This window comes from Schistocerca americana, chromosome 2, assembly GCF_021461395.2.
Source record: "Schistocerca americana isolate TAMUIC-IGC-003095 chromosome 2, iqSchAmer2.1, whole genome shotgun sequence".
Lineage (NCBI taxonomy): Eukaryota > Metazoa > Arthropoda > Insecta > Orthoptera > Acrididae > Schistocerca > Schistocerca americana.
In genome coordinates, this window is record NC_060120.1 from 522,679,918 (window position 1) to 522,701,498 (window position 21,581).

The 21,581-nt window shown below is 40.2% G+C and overlaps 1 protein-coding gene across 1 annotated transcript; it reads left to right on the top strand.

Moving 5' to 3' along the window:
- The first annotated feature begins 536 nt into the window (after positions 1 to 536).
- LOC124596310 lies at positions 537 to 7,846 on the top strand. Its single transcript, XM_047135412.1, has 3 exons — positions 537 to 652; positions 3,245 to 3,469; positions 7,602 to 7,846. The coding sequence occupies exons 1-3, from the start codon at positions 625 to 627 to the stop codon at positions 7,661 to 7,663; spliced, it is 315 nt and encodes a 104-aa protein (XP_046991368.1). The 5' UTR covers positions 537 to 624; the 3' UTR covers positions 7,664 to 7,846.
- The last annotated feature ends 13,735 nt before the right edge of the window (positions 7,847 to 21,581 follow it).

Sequence of the window (21,581 nt, forward strand, 5' to 3'; positions counted from 1 at the left end):
TGTGTGACATATCAACTCAGCTGTGTTGATGCTCTGTGGCACTTAACTTACGTGGAAACACGTCTTTTTGTTTTCTCGGTTTTACTACAATGACACCGAATTGAGAGAGAAGTGACAGATACCCGTCTTCTTCCAATGACATCGAATGAAACTAGGAAATTTGTGGTAACGTCTTATGGGACCAAACTACTGAGGTCATCTGTCCCTAAGCCTACACGGTACTTAAACTAACTTACGCTATGGACAACACATACACCCATGCCCGAGGGAGAACTCGTACCTCCGACGGGGGGATCCGCAGGGACCGTGACAAGGAGACTCAGACAGCGCGGCTACCCCGCGCGGCTACGTCGAATGAGAAGGAAGTGAACGGTGCAGTATGATAACCCGTCTTTTTTATCCCGGTTGTTGAAATAGCGTTGGTAATAAATAAGGCAGAGCGAACGATAATGCAGCTTGCCAAAAACAAGGAAAGTCAATCTGCTGCTTGTTGCTGCACCACAGTTCCCGGAACGGAAAATCAGAAAGGAACGGTACGATAACATTCGATGATGCCATTGGGTGTTTAAACATATATAAACGAAAATCTAAGACCGGCAGCAGTAGTATTTCTTATCGAGTGCAATGAAGGCTGCTCTGTTCTTTGTTGCTGGTAAGTATTGGCAGAATATATAAATTTTCTTTCACGATACACATTTTTTTTCTACCTTCTTTTTACATGATTTCTAAGACCGCAATTCGCTTGAAAATCTATTTACACACTCGGAGAAGAATTGGTCACTGCCACAATTTTGAGAGATGCTTGTATGGAAGGAAACAAGAAAAAATTCCTTTGCACGTGGACTATGAAATGCACACCTTAGTGGGCATGAGCACTTGTCCATCTTGACTACTTTGAAACACATCATGTCTACATAAGTTGTTTACTATCTCGAATCATCCACAGAATGTAATAAAGTAATGAGTAATCAAATGAGATGGCGTTATTTTGTTGTTTTGTAGCAGCATGTACTATTCATATTGTCCCTGAACTAGAAAAATATTTTTTGTGACAGGTGTACCTAATGTTCCATAGTAATTGGAAACAAGGCACCTAATTCGAATATCAATGTTTGCTGATAGATCGTAGTGAGTTACTACCTGATCGTTAACACTGGAGTGATTACTGAGTGCAACAATGATATAAATTAAAAGAATGGGAATAAATAAAGTTTTGGTTTAGTTAGCCGTAACTGGGTATGCCAATGTCGTCTGCACGAATTTAGATTGCTGAGTAGAAAGGTCGTCAGCAACAAAAACGGGCAAAAGTTAAATTTGATAAATAGCTAATCACGAAAGTACCGGGCAAGAAAGGTAATGGGGCAAAAAAATGAAGTGAACTCGCGTGAGCTCAGATGCGAAGACACGTGTAACATGAACACTGAAATCTAACATGCAATAATGTTAATTATAATTCTGCAACGACTAGCAACGGTCCATAGAAGCTATGCTGTATTACGTAATTCGTGATAATGCTGTCTGTTTTAAAATATGTTAAATCGTGGCCAAAACAGAGTACAGTTCTTTACCGGTTACTCCGAAAATGATGCCATAGAAACCGTCATTTATGCCAACTGTTATTTGCTAATGCTAATGCTACGTACACATATGCAATAAAGTCATTGACAGAACACAACATAAACTCGTAAACTTTCTTTGACTGTCAGTTAGCCAGCATACTTTTGTCAATAAAATATGAATTGAATTTGAATCACTTCCAGTTTGGTCTTATTGTCAGATAGTTTGATCGACCTGGGTCTGTAAAGTTTGCTTTGAAGAATGTCCCAAAAAGTTACTATTGCGCTGGCATGCCTGCTATGGAGCTATAAAAATACTGGCTGTATCTTACTTTGCGATGCGTTGCTTCTGATGTAATGCTTATTACGAAATTCATTATTGGCGGTAGGCTCCTGTTGATTAGTCAGCAGCTTGAATAAAATTTATGCGTACAGCAGTCTTCATTAATTCCAACATCTTCTTGCGATCATGTTGTGTGTCCATACACGTCCTGACTTAATTATATTTTGCCTGCCCACATACATATTGTAACACCATTTCGATAACAATCTCCATTTGGCATTTGCGGACCGTCACACATGTCTCCACCGCACCATAGACGCTTCGCAACTCATCTCTGCCCTCTGTTCTAGGACTGCGTGCGTTCGCGACAACGATGTTATTTTTCCGTGAAATATATTCTTTGCGTTAGTTGAAATAATTTTTTTGTCTCTGGCAGCTTATTTATTACAACGATCTATGTAATTATTACTTATTTATTCATGCAGCATACATTATATTTCGATGAAATTTAATTAATGACAAAATTCATAAGTAGATGTAGTTACGAGAAATGGTTATAAACTCATGAAAGGCAGTAGCTGAAAAATACATGAGAATTCGGGTATTACATATGACCTGCATTTGTGAGTCGTCGCTAAAGGTCATGCTCAATATGGTGTTTGCTACTGGCCTTTGTAATAAGAGGCTACCATTATTATGGCAAAAGTAGAGAAAAAACCACAATGTAAATGGTTTTCACAAGCTGTTCACAACACATACTGGTTCAGTTAGAATTAATGTATGTGCTGCACCTACCCAGAACTATGAATACGGTTTACAGTTTCCCAAACTGCTCATAGCTCTTACGGAAAGCGTTTTGAGCCCATTTGTACTGGACATTTCTAATGGTTTGATCCAAACTACCTCTCTAAGTATGCAGCACTTCCTTTATACTGAGTGAATTGTGATCAGTAGTGCGCATGTGACACTTCCTCGTCGTACCATTGACATTATCTTTCCCAGTATCCGTTTTGTTCTGTTAAAAGCAACATGTTGAGTTATATCAGCAATTAGGTACCAAAACAGTCTCGTGTTGTGGTACAAAACATCTTTTAGCATTCTACACAAGTGTCACAAATATGCCGTAATCTGCTGCTACAGCTTTCCTAATAACAGTTACTTAGGATATATGTACAACTTAGAGTCTACCAGACAACAGAGTACCATTACCATCCAGAGGAGATAGATTTGCAAGTGGCAGAATTGTGGCACTAGTCATTTGAGTTGCACCTTATCTCCGTATATTCAAGCTAGCACTTGGCAATCAGATTACCTGACAATAGTATCAGAGCGCTAGATGGTAAAGTTGCACCAACAGCCAGTAGACAAAGCTGCAATCTGCAGTAATGTTCATTGTTTTCTATAGCATTGGTCGCAGTTGCGGCGGTATACGGACGACCAGAAGAGTCGACCACTGCCGCCATCCAGGGTGAGGAACAGCCGTCCGCCACCATCCCGTCTGTGAGAACATTGGTGGCGGCGTCGTACGCGGAAGAAGACGACGATACCATTTGTGTCCAGGCAGACAACAAGTTCTACTTGTATGCCAATTCACTGAAGCTGTATTCTTGCTACAACCTACTACCGAAGGGTAAGTTACTTTCCATAGCACGATTTTGTATCCATTGTTGACAAGATAACCACAAACTGCTGACTATAAAATTTTTGAAGGGTTCCAAAGTGAATGTGAGAATATGAGTTAGATCAAACCATCAAGGGAAAATGTTTATCCTTACGTTACACTTTAACGGTAAAATGTTACCTCTCCGTGAACAATGAAAGATACGCCACATTACGAAAATGCAACTCATTAACATTCTTCACCAAAACTATTCAGAGCAATTTCCAGCACATATTTAATCCTTTTTTCCAGTTATTTGTTAGACTCTTAAATGTGATGCATTTTTTATCTTTCTACGATGTAGAATCTGAGTTCTACCATCCGAATTATTCATTCATTCATTCATTTCATTGTTGCCCTTATGGACAGTGTTTGAACTCGAAAATCACATGATGACACAATTTTCACTTCTTTCCTTTCTTCCTCTTCTCTTCCCAAAATCTCTTCATCCTTTGGCTGTGCTCCTGTTTCCTTTGCTCTGTCCATAATGTTCCTTTCTTCTTTCTCTCCTTTACAATAAATTTTGCACTCCTAACTTTGTTTTTGAAGTATTTCCTGTCTCCTATCATTTGCCTGTTGATCCCTATCTGCCTTAAGTCTTCGTCTATTTCATGACACCAATTTGTTTTCTTGCTTGAGCTGTTTACTACATCAAAAATTTTCTTTGTAAGTCGGTTGTTGTCCGTTCTCTGTATGTGCCCATAGAAAGTTAATCTGCGTTTTCTGATCGCGTCTGTTAGTCTGTCAGTGTGCTGGTACAGCTCTTTGGTAGGTCGCTTCATCCATATGCCATCTCTGTGAATTGGTCCAAATATTTTTCTGAGAATTTTGCGTCCTATTTTTTCTGTGTCTATGATGCCTGATGCTCCAATTGTGGTTGTTTCTGACACGTACAGTGCTTCTGGAAATACAACTGCTTTGTAGTGCCTAAGTTTGGCCTGCCTCGATATGCTTTTCTTATTATAATGTGACCATGTGAGTTTGTATGCCTTCTGGAGTTTCTTCGTTCGTTCCATGTTAGCCGCCTTGTTTGATCCTCCCATTTGTATGTACTCCCCTAAATACTTAAATTTTTCGACTCTTTCTACGGATCCATATACCGTATGCATGGTGTGTATTTTGTTGGTCTGTCGTTCCATATATTGTGTCTTCTCGTAAAATACCTGCAGACCTGTTTTGGCAGCTATTTCATGCAAGCATTCCAATGCTTCCTTTGCCTCCTGTGTATTATTGCTGCGTATGGCTAAATCATCTGCAAATGCCAGACATTTTATGATTGTTTTGGTTTCACGTGTTCTTCCCAGCTGTATTCCTTTAACTTGTTCCTCCCACTGCTTGATAATTTTGTCTAACACCATGTTGAACAGGATTGGTGAGAGCCCGTCTCCTTGTCGGACACCTGCGTGTGTGTGGAAGGGTTCCGAAATTTCTCCCATGAACTTAATCTTGGAGGTAGTGTCTGTAAGCGTCTGTTGTATAAGTGCCCTGGTTTTTCTGTCGATACCATATTCTTCCAGTACGTCAAAGAGTGTCTGTCTGTCTATGGAATCATATGCTTTTTTAAAGTCCACAAAGGTAACTACAGTGTTTCTTGCCTGTCTGACTTTCAAAAGTGTTCTCAAGTTCCAGATCTGTTCGATGCATGATCTCCCTTTTCTGAGGCCTACCTGGTATTCCCCAATTTGCAGATCTGCTTGTGGTTCTAGTCTGTTTAATAGCACCTTAGAGAAAATTTTGTATGTAACTGGTACTAGCGAAATGCCTCTGTAATTGTTTGGATCTGACTTATCACCCTTTTTATGTAATGGATGGATCAATGCACATTTCCATTCCTCTGGCACTTTCTCTGTGATCCAAATTTCGGAGATAATCTTATGGATTTTTTTGGTGATGTTTTCATCTTGGAGTTTCCAGATCTCGGCGATAATACCATCTTCTCCGGCAGCTCTGTTATTTTTCATTTGTTTTATGATTTCCTCTATCTCTTCTATTGTGGGTGGATCAGAATCGGCATTAGATGTGGTCTTTTGGAATGTTAATTTTCCTGTAGGTTTTTTGCAATTAAGAAGTTTATCAAAGTAGTGTTTGAGAATTTTACAGTTTTCTTTTGTGTTTGTTTCCAGGGATCCATCTGTTCTTCGGAAGCAGAGGCTAGGGGGTTGATAGCCCTTAATATTTTCTTTGAAAGTTCTGTAAAAATTTCTTGTGTTATTTCTTTTGAAATCTTCCTCAATTTCTTTTAGTCTGTTATTGTCATATGCTCGTTTTTCCCTTCTGATTTCCTTCGATGCTAGTTTCTGAACTTCGTGAAATTCTTTCCATGTTTCTGAATTTCTGTAGCTACTGAACTTGTCCCATGCTTGCTTTCTTCTCTCAACAGCTTCATCACACTTTGCGTTCCACCACCTATGTTTGCGTTTTCTAAGTGGTTGTCCCCAGCACATAGTCTTCTGAACTGCCTTCGCCAGATCTGTCCATGTGTCTATTGAGCGCCTATTAATTTCTTCAACGATTTTATCCCTGTTTATCTTCAAGTATTCCGGACCAGGTTTGACTATTTTGTTTTGCGCTGTCTGTTTCAGTCTTGGGATTGGCCTAATCTTAACTTGTAGCAAATAATGATCAGACTCGAAGACTCCTTTACGTGTTCTGACATTTAGAATTTCCCGCGAATTTTTCTTGGATATGGCCACATGATCAATCTGAAATTCTCCCCACACTGTGTTGGGTGCTTTCCATGTTGTAAGTTTTCGTCTTGGTTTTTGAAATTGTGTTGACATGATTTTGAGGTTAAAGTTTTGACAATATTTTATGAGGTGTTCCCCATTTCTGTTCGTGCGAATATGTGCTGAGTATGGGCCTGTTATTTCTCTGAATTTTCTCTCCTTACCAAGCTGCGCATTGAAATCACCCATTACAATTTTCACATGTCTTTCTGGTACGTTGTTAGTTACTTCCTCCATGTCTTCCCAGAAGTCTTCAATTTCTTGTGGCTTCTTTCTGTTATGGTCATTTGTAGGTGCATGTGCGTTGATAATTGTGTATGCTTTATTACCTGATTTGAAGGACAGTGTCGAGATACGTTCTGATATTGAATTGAAGTCTATGATGTTATCCATGACTGATTTGTGTACTGCAAACCCTGTACCAAACAATAATGGTGTTCCTCTTCTGACAGCAGGTTTACCTTTGTAAATCCTGTAATGTTCTGTGTCGAAATGGTTTTCATCTACGAAGCGCGTCTCTTGGATGGCAAGAATTTTGATGTGAAATTTATCTAGCATGTCTGTCAGTTGTTTTAGTTTTCCAAGTTTGAACAGAGTGTTTGCATTGAGAGTGCCAAGGTAGTGCTTGCGAAGAGGTTTTGAGAAGCTCCGACTCTTCTCCTCATGATGTTCCTGGTCCCCCAGAATCCGATGACCAGGAAAGTCCAGTCCGTTGACTGGGGCCTGGGGTAGCGGATTTCTTTCCATTTGTTCCATCATGATTACTTCAAGTTGAAGTTGGTTGTGGTGACCTTCAACAAGATCACGGTAATTGCAGACTTGATTGTTGAGATCAAGCCATATTTCACAGCCGCACCAACTAGGTAAACAGACGCAGACCACTAGTCGCTGGATACCAGAACAGACACTAATGGATTTCTTGACGTTGCGTGTTTGGTCCGCGAGAGCTATTTTATTTCGCTCAAGTCCGCCGGCAAGCCGGTGAGGACCCACCTATCCGCCACCTGGGACGCGCCACGTCGGAGTATCACCTCTCCGCCTGCTACGACACCGTAGTAGGTCCAAATTATATTATATAAAGCTACATGAAGTTCTCCATGGGCTTTGGTCTCAACATTTAGCGAAGAGATATTTTAATAGGCAATAGATATTCGTGCTGTGGGGTTTATTTTGACAGTACTGTGTTGCCTGTTTGGTACCTAGAGGTCTTCCACAATCTCACTGTTATGGCACCATAAGAGAGCGAAAAATGAAATTCATGCCATGTAAATAGTTGATGACTTATCATTGTGTTATCAGTAGTAAATGTATAGTGGTATATATTTCTATTCATAGTTTCTAACTCTATTAAAATATATTTCTTCTATTTATTGTAGTTTACGTGGTGAAACCAAAGAGTCTGTGTAAACCAGTCCTGTCTGACTGTCCCAAGAACTAGGAGTATTGCAAGTGTGTCGGCTCATCCTGGAGGAGCTGACTCATCTAGGATTGAGTGAAGACGAGATGGCTGAGCTGATGACTGAGGACATCAACAATTTTCACAGAAAGAAGTAAATTCCAAGAGTGTAGAACTTACCTCTTTCACTAGCAAGAAAAACTGGTGGAATCAACATATCTTGTTTTGTGATACTTTGTGATTGCTTCAAGATATGCAATAAATCAGCTTTACAACCAGGCTACAAACTGAGTGGAAGAATTATTTTTTAAACATGGTTTAGCCTGTTGTATCTTTCTGTTGGACTTTTAATAGTTTTATTCTGACACAATAAAACTGTTCTTTCATGTCCTCAACTGTTATATATCAATTGTAGAACACATTTCCTAATCTGTAGCTTTACATAAATAGTGGCAAAGTATAACTGCGTATTAATTATACAAAATACACAACATCCATTCATGCTAACCATGAACCATCCAAATACCCTGTTCTTGCCTCAACACTTTAACAGGAACGATGACACCGATGGACGCTGAGGAGACTTATGACTGACACAGTGGCTTGTCCTTGCCTTTCCTGGATAACACATGAAATAGTTAAAAGCCAGAAAAAATGGTGTCTTCTCTGGCCGGCCATCCGACTGCTCCTGCTCCTCACCGATGGCCAGACCTGCACTCTGGGCAACGCCATCGCCGTGCCACTGGAACGACGCCATCTGCAGCGTCACAGAACCCCTGGTTGCCACCCGTGGTAGCAACGCGGCCACATCCTGCCATCTGAAGTCGCCTCGCAAACTAAAGACGTATACACCTGCAGTTGCGATGCCGTAATATTTGTAGGGGACGCTGCATCGTGCCAGAAAATAGAGGGCATATATATAAGAATGTCTGCGCTCTATGAATTAGTAAAAATCTAGCAAAGAGTCGTTGTATCTTCACCAGGACCCTCCCCTGCTGTTGTCCACATCCCCCATCCTTGGCAGGGACAGCGGTCCAGTTTACATTTCTCTCTTTACATTTCACATATATTTAAGTACTATACTTAAATGACTGTTTATGAAATTAACGAAAACTTAATGCTGTTGTATTTATAAGGGATTTATGTGAACTCTTCAGCTGTTATATAAATAAATGCCATTGGACAAATACGGAAGCAATCACAGGTGCATCACAATCTTCAGTTGGCTGTCTCTTGGAAGGCATTTTATGACAACTGTAACTGTATATGAACAAATTGTAAGTAATTTCAGTGACACTTAACTGAAAACTGATAAAAATGAAGTAGACCTTAATTACAGGCTTAGAATATAGAAATACACATCTGATAGCCCATAAATATCAGGAGATATAGACTGCTTAAACGCATGCTCAGGTAGTTCTGAACCACGTGGGCAGTAATGTTATTGGAGGTAAAAACCGAAGAAAATATAACGCAGACTATTGGCGGTTGTGATATAGTCGGTATATCAAGCAGACAAGAAACCCATGCAAAGTAGACAAAATGCTAAGACTTTATTGAATATGGCGATGTAAATGATAAAAAAAATGAATTTACGAAATTCATCGCGAGTAGTGCGGAACATTTCAGAATGGTAACCGTTCCCTAGATGCAGAATAATTTTCTGCTACGAGGGCTTGCTGAAAAGAAATTCTTCACAATTCTTTATTCTATTGTCTACATCGGCTGAAGAAATACATATCACGCATTTAGTCGACTTTTCCCGATCGATCACTCAAACTGCCGGTAAAAGACATCGAATTGTGAAGTGTAACATGGCGTTGTCTGACGTAACGTCGTCGGTGCCTGAGAAAAAACTCAGAAAACTAAAATCACGAATTCGAAGTGTTCGCCCACACGCAGAGCACCCTCCCCTTCAGCGTGACAGAGCCAGACCAGAAACGAACGTAGCGGCGTCTGCAACAAGCAGACGCCTCGGGTTCATCGGCATTCATCATCATACATTCAATTCCGACTTTGTCCCAGCCTGCTATCATCTGCTTCCATAGGCGAAGGAACACCTTTGAGGACTTCACTTTGATAGCAATGAAGTGGTGCAGGCAAGGTAGTACTAACGTCGACAATGTCAGACATTCTACAGTGATAGTATTAGCATACTGGTTTCTCGTTGCGAGAACTGTGTTCGTCTTTAGGGCGACTATGTTGAGGAGTAAACGTGTATATATGAAGAATAATGATGTAGAATGTTAATAAAGTCTGGTAGATTCAAGCGACAAGCGTCAGAGGCGATGAAGCTATGGAAAACATCAAAACACTTGAAAGACTGAGGTCTGAATGCAAAATTAATAAACCATGTTTTAGACAATGTGGAGAACCCTCTCATAGCGTCTGTTGAGTGTTCAGTTGTCTGTGCCGAACAATAGTGTAAACAACTTCATATCGATATAAACAACAACTAACTTCAGATCGATATAAACAACAACTGACATTGTGCAATTGGTGGCATCTCGGCTTAATTATAAATACCTGAAGGGAAACGTAATGGTAAAAAATATGCCCTATCATATTATAAAGTCTAGGCTCAGGCATCTTAGTCTTGTTTTTGTACCATAATTTCTATATATGAAATGGAATGCGCATGTGAAGCCTTTCGTATCAAATACGAACGGGTGTCTTTGATTTCCTGGCAGTCTATACCGAGGATATGCAGATACCCAGGACGCTTGAGGATCTCAGTGGTATACTCATAAACTGCTGTTGGTTAACTCATAGCGATGTCCTGATCCTGCTCCATAAAATTGTCTTAAGCACAACATGGTGTACTTGGCAGTAGGCAGGCCAATGTCATAATATGGTTTCTAACTACTCCACGTAACTGATTTATAATTTTTTGTTCTAATATCTAACGTAGACAATGAAGTACGTCTGGCCCCCATCATATAAGCTGTGTAGGATCCATAACGGCAAAATAAAACAGGCGATGCCTATAAGGGAATATTCTCATTTCTCCCTAGCTTGTAATAGGAAACCACAGACACGATAACAGTTGGAACTACCCCTTTTCATGTATTGTACAGCGGTTAACGAAACACATATTTTTGTGGTCATCAGCCTTAGAACCGGTTTGATGCACACCTTCTATAGCCCATGCCAAAATCTTTATTGAGGAGTACTACTTGCACACAAAGTTCTCAATTAGATTTTGTGTATTTTACAATTTCTGTTTTCCCCTAAAGGTTTTACCCTCTGTATTTAGATCTGTGGAATTTATTTCCTGATGTAATAGCAGACCTCGTATCGTCCATCATGTCAGCGTCCTCCACACATTCCTTTCCTTGGTGATTCTTGGTAGAACATCCACATTCGTTATCTTACCAGCCCACCTAATTTTCTATATGCTTCTACAGCACCAGGTCTCAAATGATTCTTTTTCGGTTCCCTCAACTTCCATGATTCACTTCCATAAACTGCTGTTATCCAGATATACATTCTTTAAAATGTTTTCTCCAAGTAATGCCACTGTATCGTACTGGTAGACTTCTTTTGGACAGGAATGCCCTCCTTACCTGTACTATTCAATTTTGTGTCCTCCTTGCTTTATCTGTCGTTTGTTATATCCTTCCACATAGCAGACTTAATTCAGGTTGTTTCCATTGTAGTCTGCAATTTTGATGTGAAGACTGTCGCAAATCTCATTTCTACCACTCCTTATTACTTTAGTCTTTCGTCGGTTTACTCTCAATCCATATTCTACACGCAGTAGACTGTGCATTCCATTCAACTGATCTTGTGAATCTCCTGCTCTTTCACTCATGATAGCAATGAAATTAGTGAGTATTGGCATTGATTTCCTTTCGTCTTAAATTTCAATCCTCCTATTGAACTTTGCTTCTATTTCCGTCATTGTATCTTTGATGTATAGACTGAACAGTAGGAGAGAAAGAACGCACCCTTTCCTTATATCGTTTCTAATGGTGCCATTACCTTCCCTACACCCAAACTGGTTGTCGTCTAACAGTCCCTCAATTTTTATCTCCGTACTTAGGTTCATTAGTCTAGCAAGTAACTTTGTTTTCGTCTTCCATTTCGACTACCCTCTCTTCTTTTATAACATCAGACAATCCTGCCTCGAACTACTGGCCTTAACCATCGTGCTGGTATGCTGTATTTCATTAGACAAAGGGGTGCTTTGCTAACTTTGTACACATGTGTAGAATATCTGTCTTATGTTATTCAGGTTAACAAGTATGAACAGAAACACTTTTTAATTTTAGTTCACTGAACAAAGATAAAATAAACATATGAGATAAATCGCTGTTAAGCCTAACGATACTAGAAGGAACTATCATTTTATAATTGTGTTGCTGCATACATGTATTACCCCACATTAATAAACCACTCTGAGCATTAAACAATGCTATTGCATCAGATCTCAGCCAAACGCCTAATCAGTTACTATCTCATAGAAAATTGTCTCATTATGGTATTGTGATGTTAGCTGTGTATCTGGCACATTTCCTTGCACGGATCGTAATTTTTTTCTCGCCTAGCTCGCTGTTATTTTTTATTAATACTCCTCACTTGGTTGTAGGACAACATAGTTTATCACTGTGTTACGTGAAGCAAGAATGAAGGAAAAAGTATTGTCTCTCAATTACAAAACAACAATGGGTCGTACAAAACAATATTATTTGTCCTTGGCACACTTTATACACAGGCGCACCTGCTCGAGGGATAAATGTAGTCTTTCGACGTACATGCTCTTCTCTCTGTGTTTAAGTGTAGAATTTCCGTTTCATGTTATTGTTACTGGTATTGTATTTAATTACAACAAGGGGTGTTATGAGTTTTTTGGATGTGGCAGCTGTCCTTCTGACGACATTTTCTTTTCCAATTTCTCCACATATTTCTTGCAGACATTTCTCCGCAGTTCCCCGGCACTTGCCATTTCTTTCATTGCTAAATCAGTAATTTTGCTACAGTGTGGCCATTCCCAGATCATTTATGTACTTTGTTTTTCCGTTGATCAGAAGAAGTTTTTTTTGTCTTACCTACGGTCTCTTTACAGTTCCCTTGTTTGTATCTATGTTGGTGCTACTTCCGCGTTTGCCAACTTTAGAACTATACATTGCTCACTGACTCCAAACCCACACCATTCCTCACTACCGGTACTTCAGTAGCCCACTTGTTTCAACCTCGATTTCTGCGACCAATACGCTTAAAGTACAATGCGCTATCCACCATTATTAAATTACGGCCTGAATGTATATCTGCTCCTGTGTACACTTCGAATCTAATACCTGATTTCTGGAGCTTCTCAACGTACCATGAGTAATTCAACTAGAGTCAATCCACTTGTGATTCTTGAGCGGGGTATTAGCTATTACAAACTGATATTGATTGCAGAAGTCAGACGGGCTTTCACTTGACACGTTCCTACTACCACACCCATTTTCTCCTTTAACTCTTTCTTGTCTTTCCTTACCTACTACAGCGGTGCTGCCCTCCATGACTATTACATTTTAATTTCCCTTTACATACTGGATTACCTGTTCAAAGTCCTCATATACTTTTACTGTCTCTCCTTCTTCTTCTTGCGATGTCGTCTTATATACCTGAAATATTTTTGTTGACACTTAATTACTATTGATTCAGATGAGAATAGTCCTTTCTGTTCATGATGAAACCTATTACCTTGATAACATTTTCTGCTGCCGCTGAAATGACACTGTTCTCGTGTTTGCAATTCTCTTCACTTATCCTCACTGTAACTAGAATTAGGCTTCCTATCCACAATGTTCAAACATCTGATATTCCACGCTCCGACTCATAAGCGACTGCTCTAGAATATCTTGCCGATGGAGAGATTATCATGACACTCTTTGAATTACAGGCGACGTGTTTGTGGACGTACATAACGTAGTGGTTTCTATTGGCTTCTCCATTCTTATGCCGTTGTTCATCGCTGATTCTTCAGCCTTTTAGGGACAGCTTCCACCCAAAACACAAGAGGTTGCCCAGATCTCACTTTTCTTCTCCGCCCACTTTTTATAATGCTGTTGGCAGAACTAGGCTGACTTTTACACTGGAAATCTGTGGCCATCTCTGCTAATGATTTTCATCAAAATTTTACTCGCTGACTGGGTTCGAAACCAGAACCAAAGACACTTTGATTTCTAGCGAAAATCTCTACCCCTAGGCCTTAGTGATCTAAAACGACGGAAGACATATTTTAAAAAGAAAGCCTCATTCACTCCCAGGAAGGGTAGTTTTTTTCCTTTGGTTTTTATTCTCTGCAATGTAGTGTGGGCAGTTTGTAAGACATCCAACACACAGTGGAGCAGAGTTGACTTAGAACAAATATCACGAGACGACAAAGTGTACCAAATCGTTGTTCAGTAGTGAAAAATGCAAACCTTCTGAACACCCGGTCGGTCAGAAGCAAAGTATTGGAGGTATTTTCATTCTCATTTATGGAAAATACAGTCTGGGCAAAATGTTCATTGCCTAGGGCTTGTTTGATTATCTCATATGAGAGATAAGTCGATGACTTGCTAAACAGTATAAGTTTCGTCTTCTAAAATTCTTATAGAAAGCTTAGACCCACGAATTTATGTGCTAGCGTGGCCTCAATTAATCATCAATTAAACATGACCTGATACGAGAGGGACTCACTTTGCGCAACGCGTTTATAATGGACACGGTAACGAATTAATTGATATGCACAGAACCGACAAGTTGCAATAAACACCTGAATTTACTTGAAGTACATGTATGTAACTGCGGCTATAGCTCAGCTTTGTGCACGAGGCAGATTTTATTCAGATTGTTATCGTAGTTTACAATACAAGACTTTATATGAAAACATAAAGCGGTGCCTCACCTACATTAACAACAACTGACTTATATTGTGCCCTGGTGTGCTGAGAAGAACAGAGATGATTGGTTACAGTACAATTAGCGTCTTGTGGATCGTAGAAAGAACTCAGCGACATGAACATCATTTCTGAATCAAAGTGGAATGAATTGCTACCAGTAACAAAGAACAGCTCGGTGACAAATGGTTAACACTGGAACATAAAAGCAAGGAAATTCCAATGATTTGAAAATATTTTATTATATAACCTTACAGTCGCACCGAAAACGTAATTGTGCTCATTGAATGGGCATGTGATGTACACAAACGCACAAATATTCCAATGGGTAAAAGAGTGATTCTGTACCGTGCACTGTAGACCACTGAATTCACAAAGCCACGAGCGTAACATTTCAGGAAGAAAAATTCGTCGTAAAGTTCTCAAACTGTTTTGAAATTCACGACTACAAAGCCTTGTAGCTCAAAACATTAAAATAGACTCTCGTGATCCTTACACCGTTTCCGAATGTTGAGGAGACCCTGATATCAATTGTACTTGATGTTTGCACAACCATTTGGCATCTTAACACAACACAAAGTCACTGACCTACTCTACGAAACAGACCCGCAAGGCTAACTATCCAGGAGACAACACTGTCTCACTCAGACACGCAGTCCACCAGTTGGGAACGGTGAAAATACATGTGTCGTTGTGTGCAACATCGAATATTATAGTGGGATTTGTGACAGGATGCTAACAGAATTTGTAATACGTATTTGGAATGAATATGTACTGTATCTAAAATGTGTGAAATGTAAACTGACACTTGATATCATTTCTTACTATATAACGCTACTTCTGTTGTCCATTCATTTGCTAGCATACTTCTTTCTGTTTGTATTGGCACAAAGACAGGAATATTTTCTTACTGTAACAAAGCATCCACATATACTCTTACAAATAGCATATAGCCTATATTACAGCAATTGAACTGTCCTGATATTTATTGGTTTCCACGCAGGATACAGCAACTACGATAGTACAGTTATCAGATACAAAGTCGAAAACTGGCAATTTGTAGTAAGGTCTTATGGGACCAAACTGCTGAGGTCATCGGTCCCTAAGCCCACACACTACTAAGTTAAACTAACTTACGCTATGGGCAACACACACACCCATGCCTGATGGAGGACTCGAACCTCCGACGGGTGGAGCCGCATGGACCGTGACAAGGCTCCCAAGACAGCGCGACAATCTTTCGCTACAAGAAGAGCACAAGTCATGCTGCGATTTAGAACTTTGTGTTCGTCTTCTACATCTGCGACACAGTGTGCCCTAGGATGTATGGTTGTAGAAGTCTGCATTTTGGCTGTTCATGAAACGGTAGCACCTCGTAAATCCTCTCGTGTCTCTGGAAATGCCTGCAGCAAAACGGATTCTTCATCCGAACGAAGAGAAACATGACACTGCTTACCATATCAGGATTTTACCAGAGGAGAGCGAAGTTGTATTAACTAAAAGAAGATTCCTATGTAAATCCACCCCGCGAAGTTTTGTCTTGAGAATGTCCTGCAATGTCGTCAGTTAATTTCGGTAGTAAGATCTTGTGAGGGTTTGTCCCTTGATTTTTTTTTCTGTTAGCATCTGCAGCAAATTATTTAACCTAACAGTGAAATCGGTGATGATAAATGTCATCTTTGTACACACTTTGCCTGAGAAAAACATTCTGATATTTTGTTTTTCTAGAGTAATAGATTATAGTGGTTTCTTTCTTCCTTGCTGCCAGTGGGTTGTGTCATTCCTGTAACTTGAGTTATACTGTGACACAGTAATTCAACTTGATTTATTTCCTATTTACTTTGCAGTATAGTGCATAGTCCTGCATTCTGTTCAGATTGAAGCAGCCTGTTTAGTAACGTGACGATCGGACCCAGTAAGCGCTCTATCGTATTCTGAACTCAACATAGTAAGTTGAAACTGCAATCAATGTTTGTAAACGAAGTTTCGTTATTATTACAAACACTATCAGTTTACTTTGTCAGTTAACACCAAGACGATATGTTGTCATCAAACTCTTTTCATTCCAACGACTACTTCTTGGACTGCTGCTAATTGTTCATGAAAATGAAATCAAACTCGCAATATCTTGCAGGATCTATTAGACAGTAAGAAAAAAGTGAAAGAATCAACGTCATCTTCCTAAATTTTATAATTACGTGTTCTCTTTTCTTCTTCGCAGTGTGATGTATGCTTTTCTTAATAACATTAGGTCTAATGAACAATCTTAAAATAACAAAACCCAAGGGGGGAGGGGGGGGGGGGGGGGGGAAGTGAGGTGATATATTACACTGTCGACCGTCTTACAGCACAGTTTATAAATATTATGTATACGAATTTTTATTGCCATTACGTTATTAAAACTTGTTTTTCTCTGTTTCTTGTACTGAACGAAAACTCTAAAATATTGGCGGAAACGGACTGAAGCCGAAGAAAAAGATGTTATAATTTTTTGAAATTATGTGTTTTTCTTTACGTCAAAACGTTCGAGGTAAGGACAACATTACTTATTTACTTAATTTATGCATATAATTAATTATATAATTAATCATTGACAGCCCATATTCAATCAAACTTGGATTATTTGAGTTATTTGTGAATTAATTGCCACTGTTACATAGTTATGTTGTGCAAGTTAGCTGACTATGTGTAGCGAATATGCAACATGGTACAGTGCTGTTACATTGTTTGAAATTCTTAGTGAAAGGTGCCCATTTTTAATTAACATTGCTTGTGTGCTGTTATTACACTAATATATGTAATTTGCCCATGTAATTATAGCCATCTCCGTATTATGGCAAAAATAGAAAAAAAATAAAAATTTAATCTGAAAAACATAATCACGTAGAATCGTACCCTGAAGGTAGAGAATTCGTTGATGCGACCGGCAAAAATATTGTCTCGTCAGGGGCGTGAATTGGAGTCAAAGGCTGAGAGTGAACAAATTGGCTAGCCATACTCAGTACCCATTTACGGCAATATGTCGAAGTTTAAAGGCAATGGTGAAAACGATTTTTGAATACCATGGCAATACCAAGGCCATACGAAAATTAATAGGTGGAATAAGTTATATAAAAGGATATGTTCAGGAGGTAAATGGAAAAGCCGATAAGTTCACTTCTGGAAAAGACGTTATGTTAAAGAAACAGTTTGAACAGTAGAGGGAAAGTTATAAGTTAAAGAAACAGTTTCACATGCAGAGGGAAAAATTATTCACAGTACTTTTAAAAGTTGATTTTGCATATAGGCACTCAGATGAATGAAAAACTATATTAAGACTTACAGCTTGTTGGGCAAAGGTCCTCTTCTGATCTGTTATCTGAGAGAGGAACTTCAGATGAACCACTCAGGTCAAAGTTAAATGAAATCAAAGCTAATTTAAGTAAAGAGTTGCCTGAAAGGCTTTTCAATACCACTTCTCAAATTAGTGATATAAGCTAGTATTGTCTGCTGTCAAAGAAATGGTTCATGACATGCCGCCATCAGTTAGTAGGGCGTGGTGACTATATTAGTCTGGCGCTGTCTGAAAGAATGCAAAGTGGTGAAATAAATGTGTCACATAACTGTGTTCCATACAGGGTGGGAGTTGCCGTTTTGTTAGATGAATGTCTATTGAAGCAGCGACAGTTCGAGGTTATCACAACCCATGAAAAAATCATCCTGCTGTGTTTGTAAAACCTATTAAGGAAGTATTGCCTAAGTCTTCGTCAGATCAATAGAAACCAATGGAAATATATTGTCTCCTATTTATCAAGAATACAAAAGACAGAACACCTGCTGCAGATCGTCTCTCAATGAAAACGTCATGTGAACCTCCAGTTTTCTCGCTGCAGTCAGTTCATGAGAGGTATGTCAGAGGCTGTAATTAGTTTACTCACAAACCTCGAATAAAGCGGTATAGAGCTCAATTTTCTCCTTTCGTCAGAGTATAACATACATACTATATTCTCAAGTTTCTTCTTGTCTTTGATATATAACGTTTGAATCCACCTGATTTCAACGAGTAAACGAGTAATAGTTATTCCAAGTTCTAGGAGACTGAAGACCTCAGAAGTTAAGTCCCATATTGCTCAGAGCCATTTGAACCATTTCAGCAGACTGTCTAGTCCTCTGCCCATCACTGACTATGTAGAAAGCTACCACAACTAGAAAACTACTGCACTGTCTTATAGGATGATAGTCACAGCCATGTAAATTGTATGTGGACTGCACAAAGGAATTCAGACACATAGCACCTACAATTCATCGATATCGAATGAGTGCCTACAAATGTCACCCTGTACGTGGCCTAATCTCCTTTATTATGTTTCTATGGTTACTACGCCAGAAATATGACAGTGTAATGGTGACAGAGTTTTCATTGACAGCATAGTGTCTCGTGACAAATATGTCACCTTTTTTCAATGCCTTCCTCAGAGTCGATCTTCACTTGTTCCAAATTAGCATTGTAAGTGTAGACCAGATGTGTCTTGAATTCAAAGAAATAGTTCGAGAGAAATTTAAAAATTCGTGCCAAATAATTTAACAAAGGACGGTGCTGATAACGCTTGGTACATAAAACAAATTAGAACCGTGTTGCAGAAACAACGAAAAAGGCATGCTAAAGTTAAAGGAACACGAGATCTCCTAGATTGGCGATCTTGTACACAAGCTCCTAACTGTGGACCTCTGCAGCCAACAACTCATGCATGTTCCAGAGTTAACACCACTACATCAGCGTCTACGACTGAAATGGGCATGTGACCATCGGCACTTGACGCTGGTGCAGTGGCAGAGGGTTGCTTGGTCTGATGAATCCCGATAACCTTCATCATGTTGATGGAAGTACACGAATCAGTCGTCTTCGAGAGTACCAGCTCGTTGACATTTGTACTGAGGGCTGGAGCCCAGCCGTGTCGGCTCCATTATGCTGGGAAACATTCACGTGGGCATCCATGGGTTCAGTGGAGCTCGTGCAAGGCACCATGATGGCCTAGGAGTAACCACGCTGGTTGCTGACCATGTACAGTCCTTCATGACGATCATGTTTTACAACTGCATTGGCACACTCCAACAAGATAAAACGCCATGTCACAATGCTAGGAGTGTGATGGAGTGGTTTCAGGAACGCTGTGGCGAGATCAAGTTGAAGTGCCGGCCCACCGACGTGCCAGGTCTGAAACCAATCTTACAAGTCTGGGACGTGACTGAACATGGCGTCAGAGCTCATTGCCCCCATCACCCGAATTTGCAGGAATTAGGTGACTTGTATGGGCAGAAGTTGTGCCAACCCTATACATTTACCTACAAACGCCTTACTGCTTTCATGCCATGAAACGTAACAATTGTTATCCATGATAAAGTTGGCTATTAACTAGGTGGTCATAATGTTCTGGCTGATCAGTGTATGATGTGTGATACTGTAGTTTTCGTGCAACAGTTTAATGGAAGCTCTGTGTTACTGATAGATTCGTATTATGGAGTTATGCACAAATTGAAGAAAAGTGACATTTCTCTCACGGAACACTACGCAGTCATAAATGATTCTGACACCCTTATACTTTCGTATCTCTAGCACAGTAATCGTAGAACTGTGAAAAAGCAGTGTAGGACAAGTGCAGGGAATATGTATAGACAATCATTAGATAGCAAAGAAATTTAGGTGCTATGTTTCTGTATTGTTATGAATATTATAACCCAAAGGTTTTTATAGAGAGACAATCAGCAGGAGAAGTTCTTTTGCTTCCTTGACAAATAACGGGCAACATGAGGTTTGTCTGTCTATAAATGGTGGGACCGACATCTTTATAAGTAGGCTAAATTTACATCTATATCGGTATACTTCGCAAGCCTTGGCAGATGATGTGCTTGTATCACTACTAGGCATTTCCTTTCCGATCCCACTTGCAAAAACAGCGAGAGAGAAAAAGACTGCTATAAACCTCTATGGGAGCGTTAGTATCTTGTAGCTGGTCTTTGTGGTCGTTACGTGAAATATGTGTTGGTACAAGTAGAATCATTTAGTAGTCATCTTCAAATATCAGTTCTCCATAGTGTTCCTTGAAAAGAGCATCTCCTGGAGGGTCTGTCCCAGGGTGTAACTGCATGACACACCTGCTTGTCATGCAGTGTGCCATGGCCAGAGGACCAAAGTCGTCTTCACGTATTATGCGATCGGAAGTTGTGCTTAATGTCGTGCAACAGACGGGTACAAGGAGAGAATCCAGCTAGTCGGCTGTTGGGTGCAATTTTGGTGTCAAATCCTCTCGGCTGTGCTCACAGAGACCTCTGGATAGCTGAATAGCGATCTAGCAAGTATGCTGATTGTGCAGCGACAGAAGCTCGTATGTGTGGTGTGTGTACTGCGCTTCAATTCTCATATGTCAATCCTTACAACATCATGAATATACACTCCTGGAAATTGAAATAAGAACACCGTGAATTCATTGTCCCAGGAAGGGGAAACTTTATTGACACATTCCTGGGGTCAGATACATCACATGATCACACTGACAGAACCACAGGCACATAGACACAGGCAACAGAGCATGTACAATGTCGGCACTAGTACAGTGTATATCCACCTTTCGCAGCAATGCAGGCTGCTATTCTCCCATGGAGACGATCGTAGAGATGCTGGATGTAGTCCTGTGGAACGGCTTGCCATGCCATTTCCACCTGGCGCCTCAGTTGGACCAGCGTTCGTGCTGGACGTGCAGACCGCGTGAGACGACGCTTCATCCAGTCCCAAACATGCTCAATGGGGGACAGATCCGGAGATCTTGCTGGCCAGGGTAGTTGACTTACACCTTCTAGAGCACGTTGGTTGGTACGGGATACATGCGGACGTGCATTGTCCTGTTGGAACAGCAAGTTCCCTTGCCGGTCTAGGAATGGTAGAACGATGGGTTCGATGACGGTTTGGATGTACCGTGCACTATTCAGTGTCCCCTCGACGATCACCAGTGGTGTACGGCCAGTGTAGGAGATCGCTCCCCACACCATGATGCCGAGTGTTGGCCATGTGTGCCTCGGTCGTATGCGGTCCTGATTGTGGCGCTCACCTG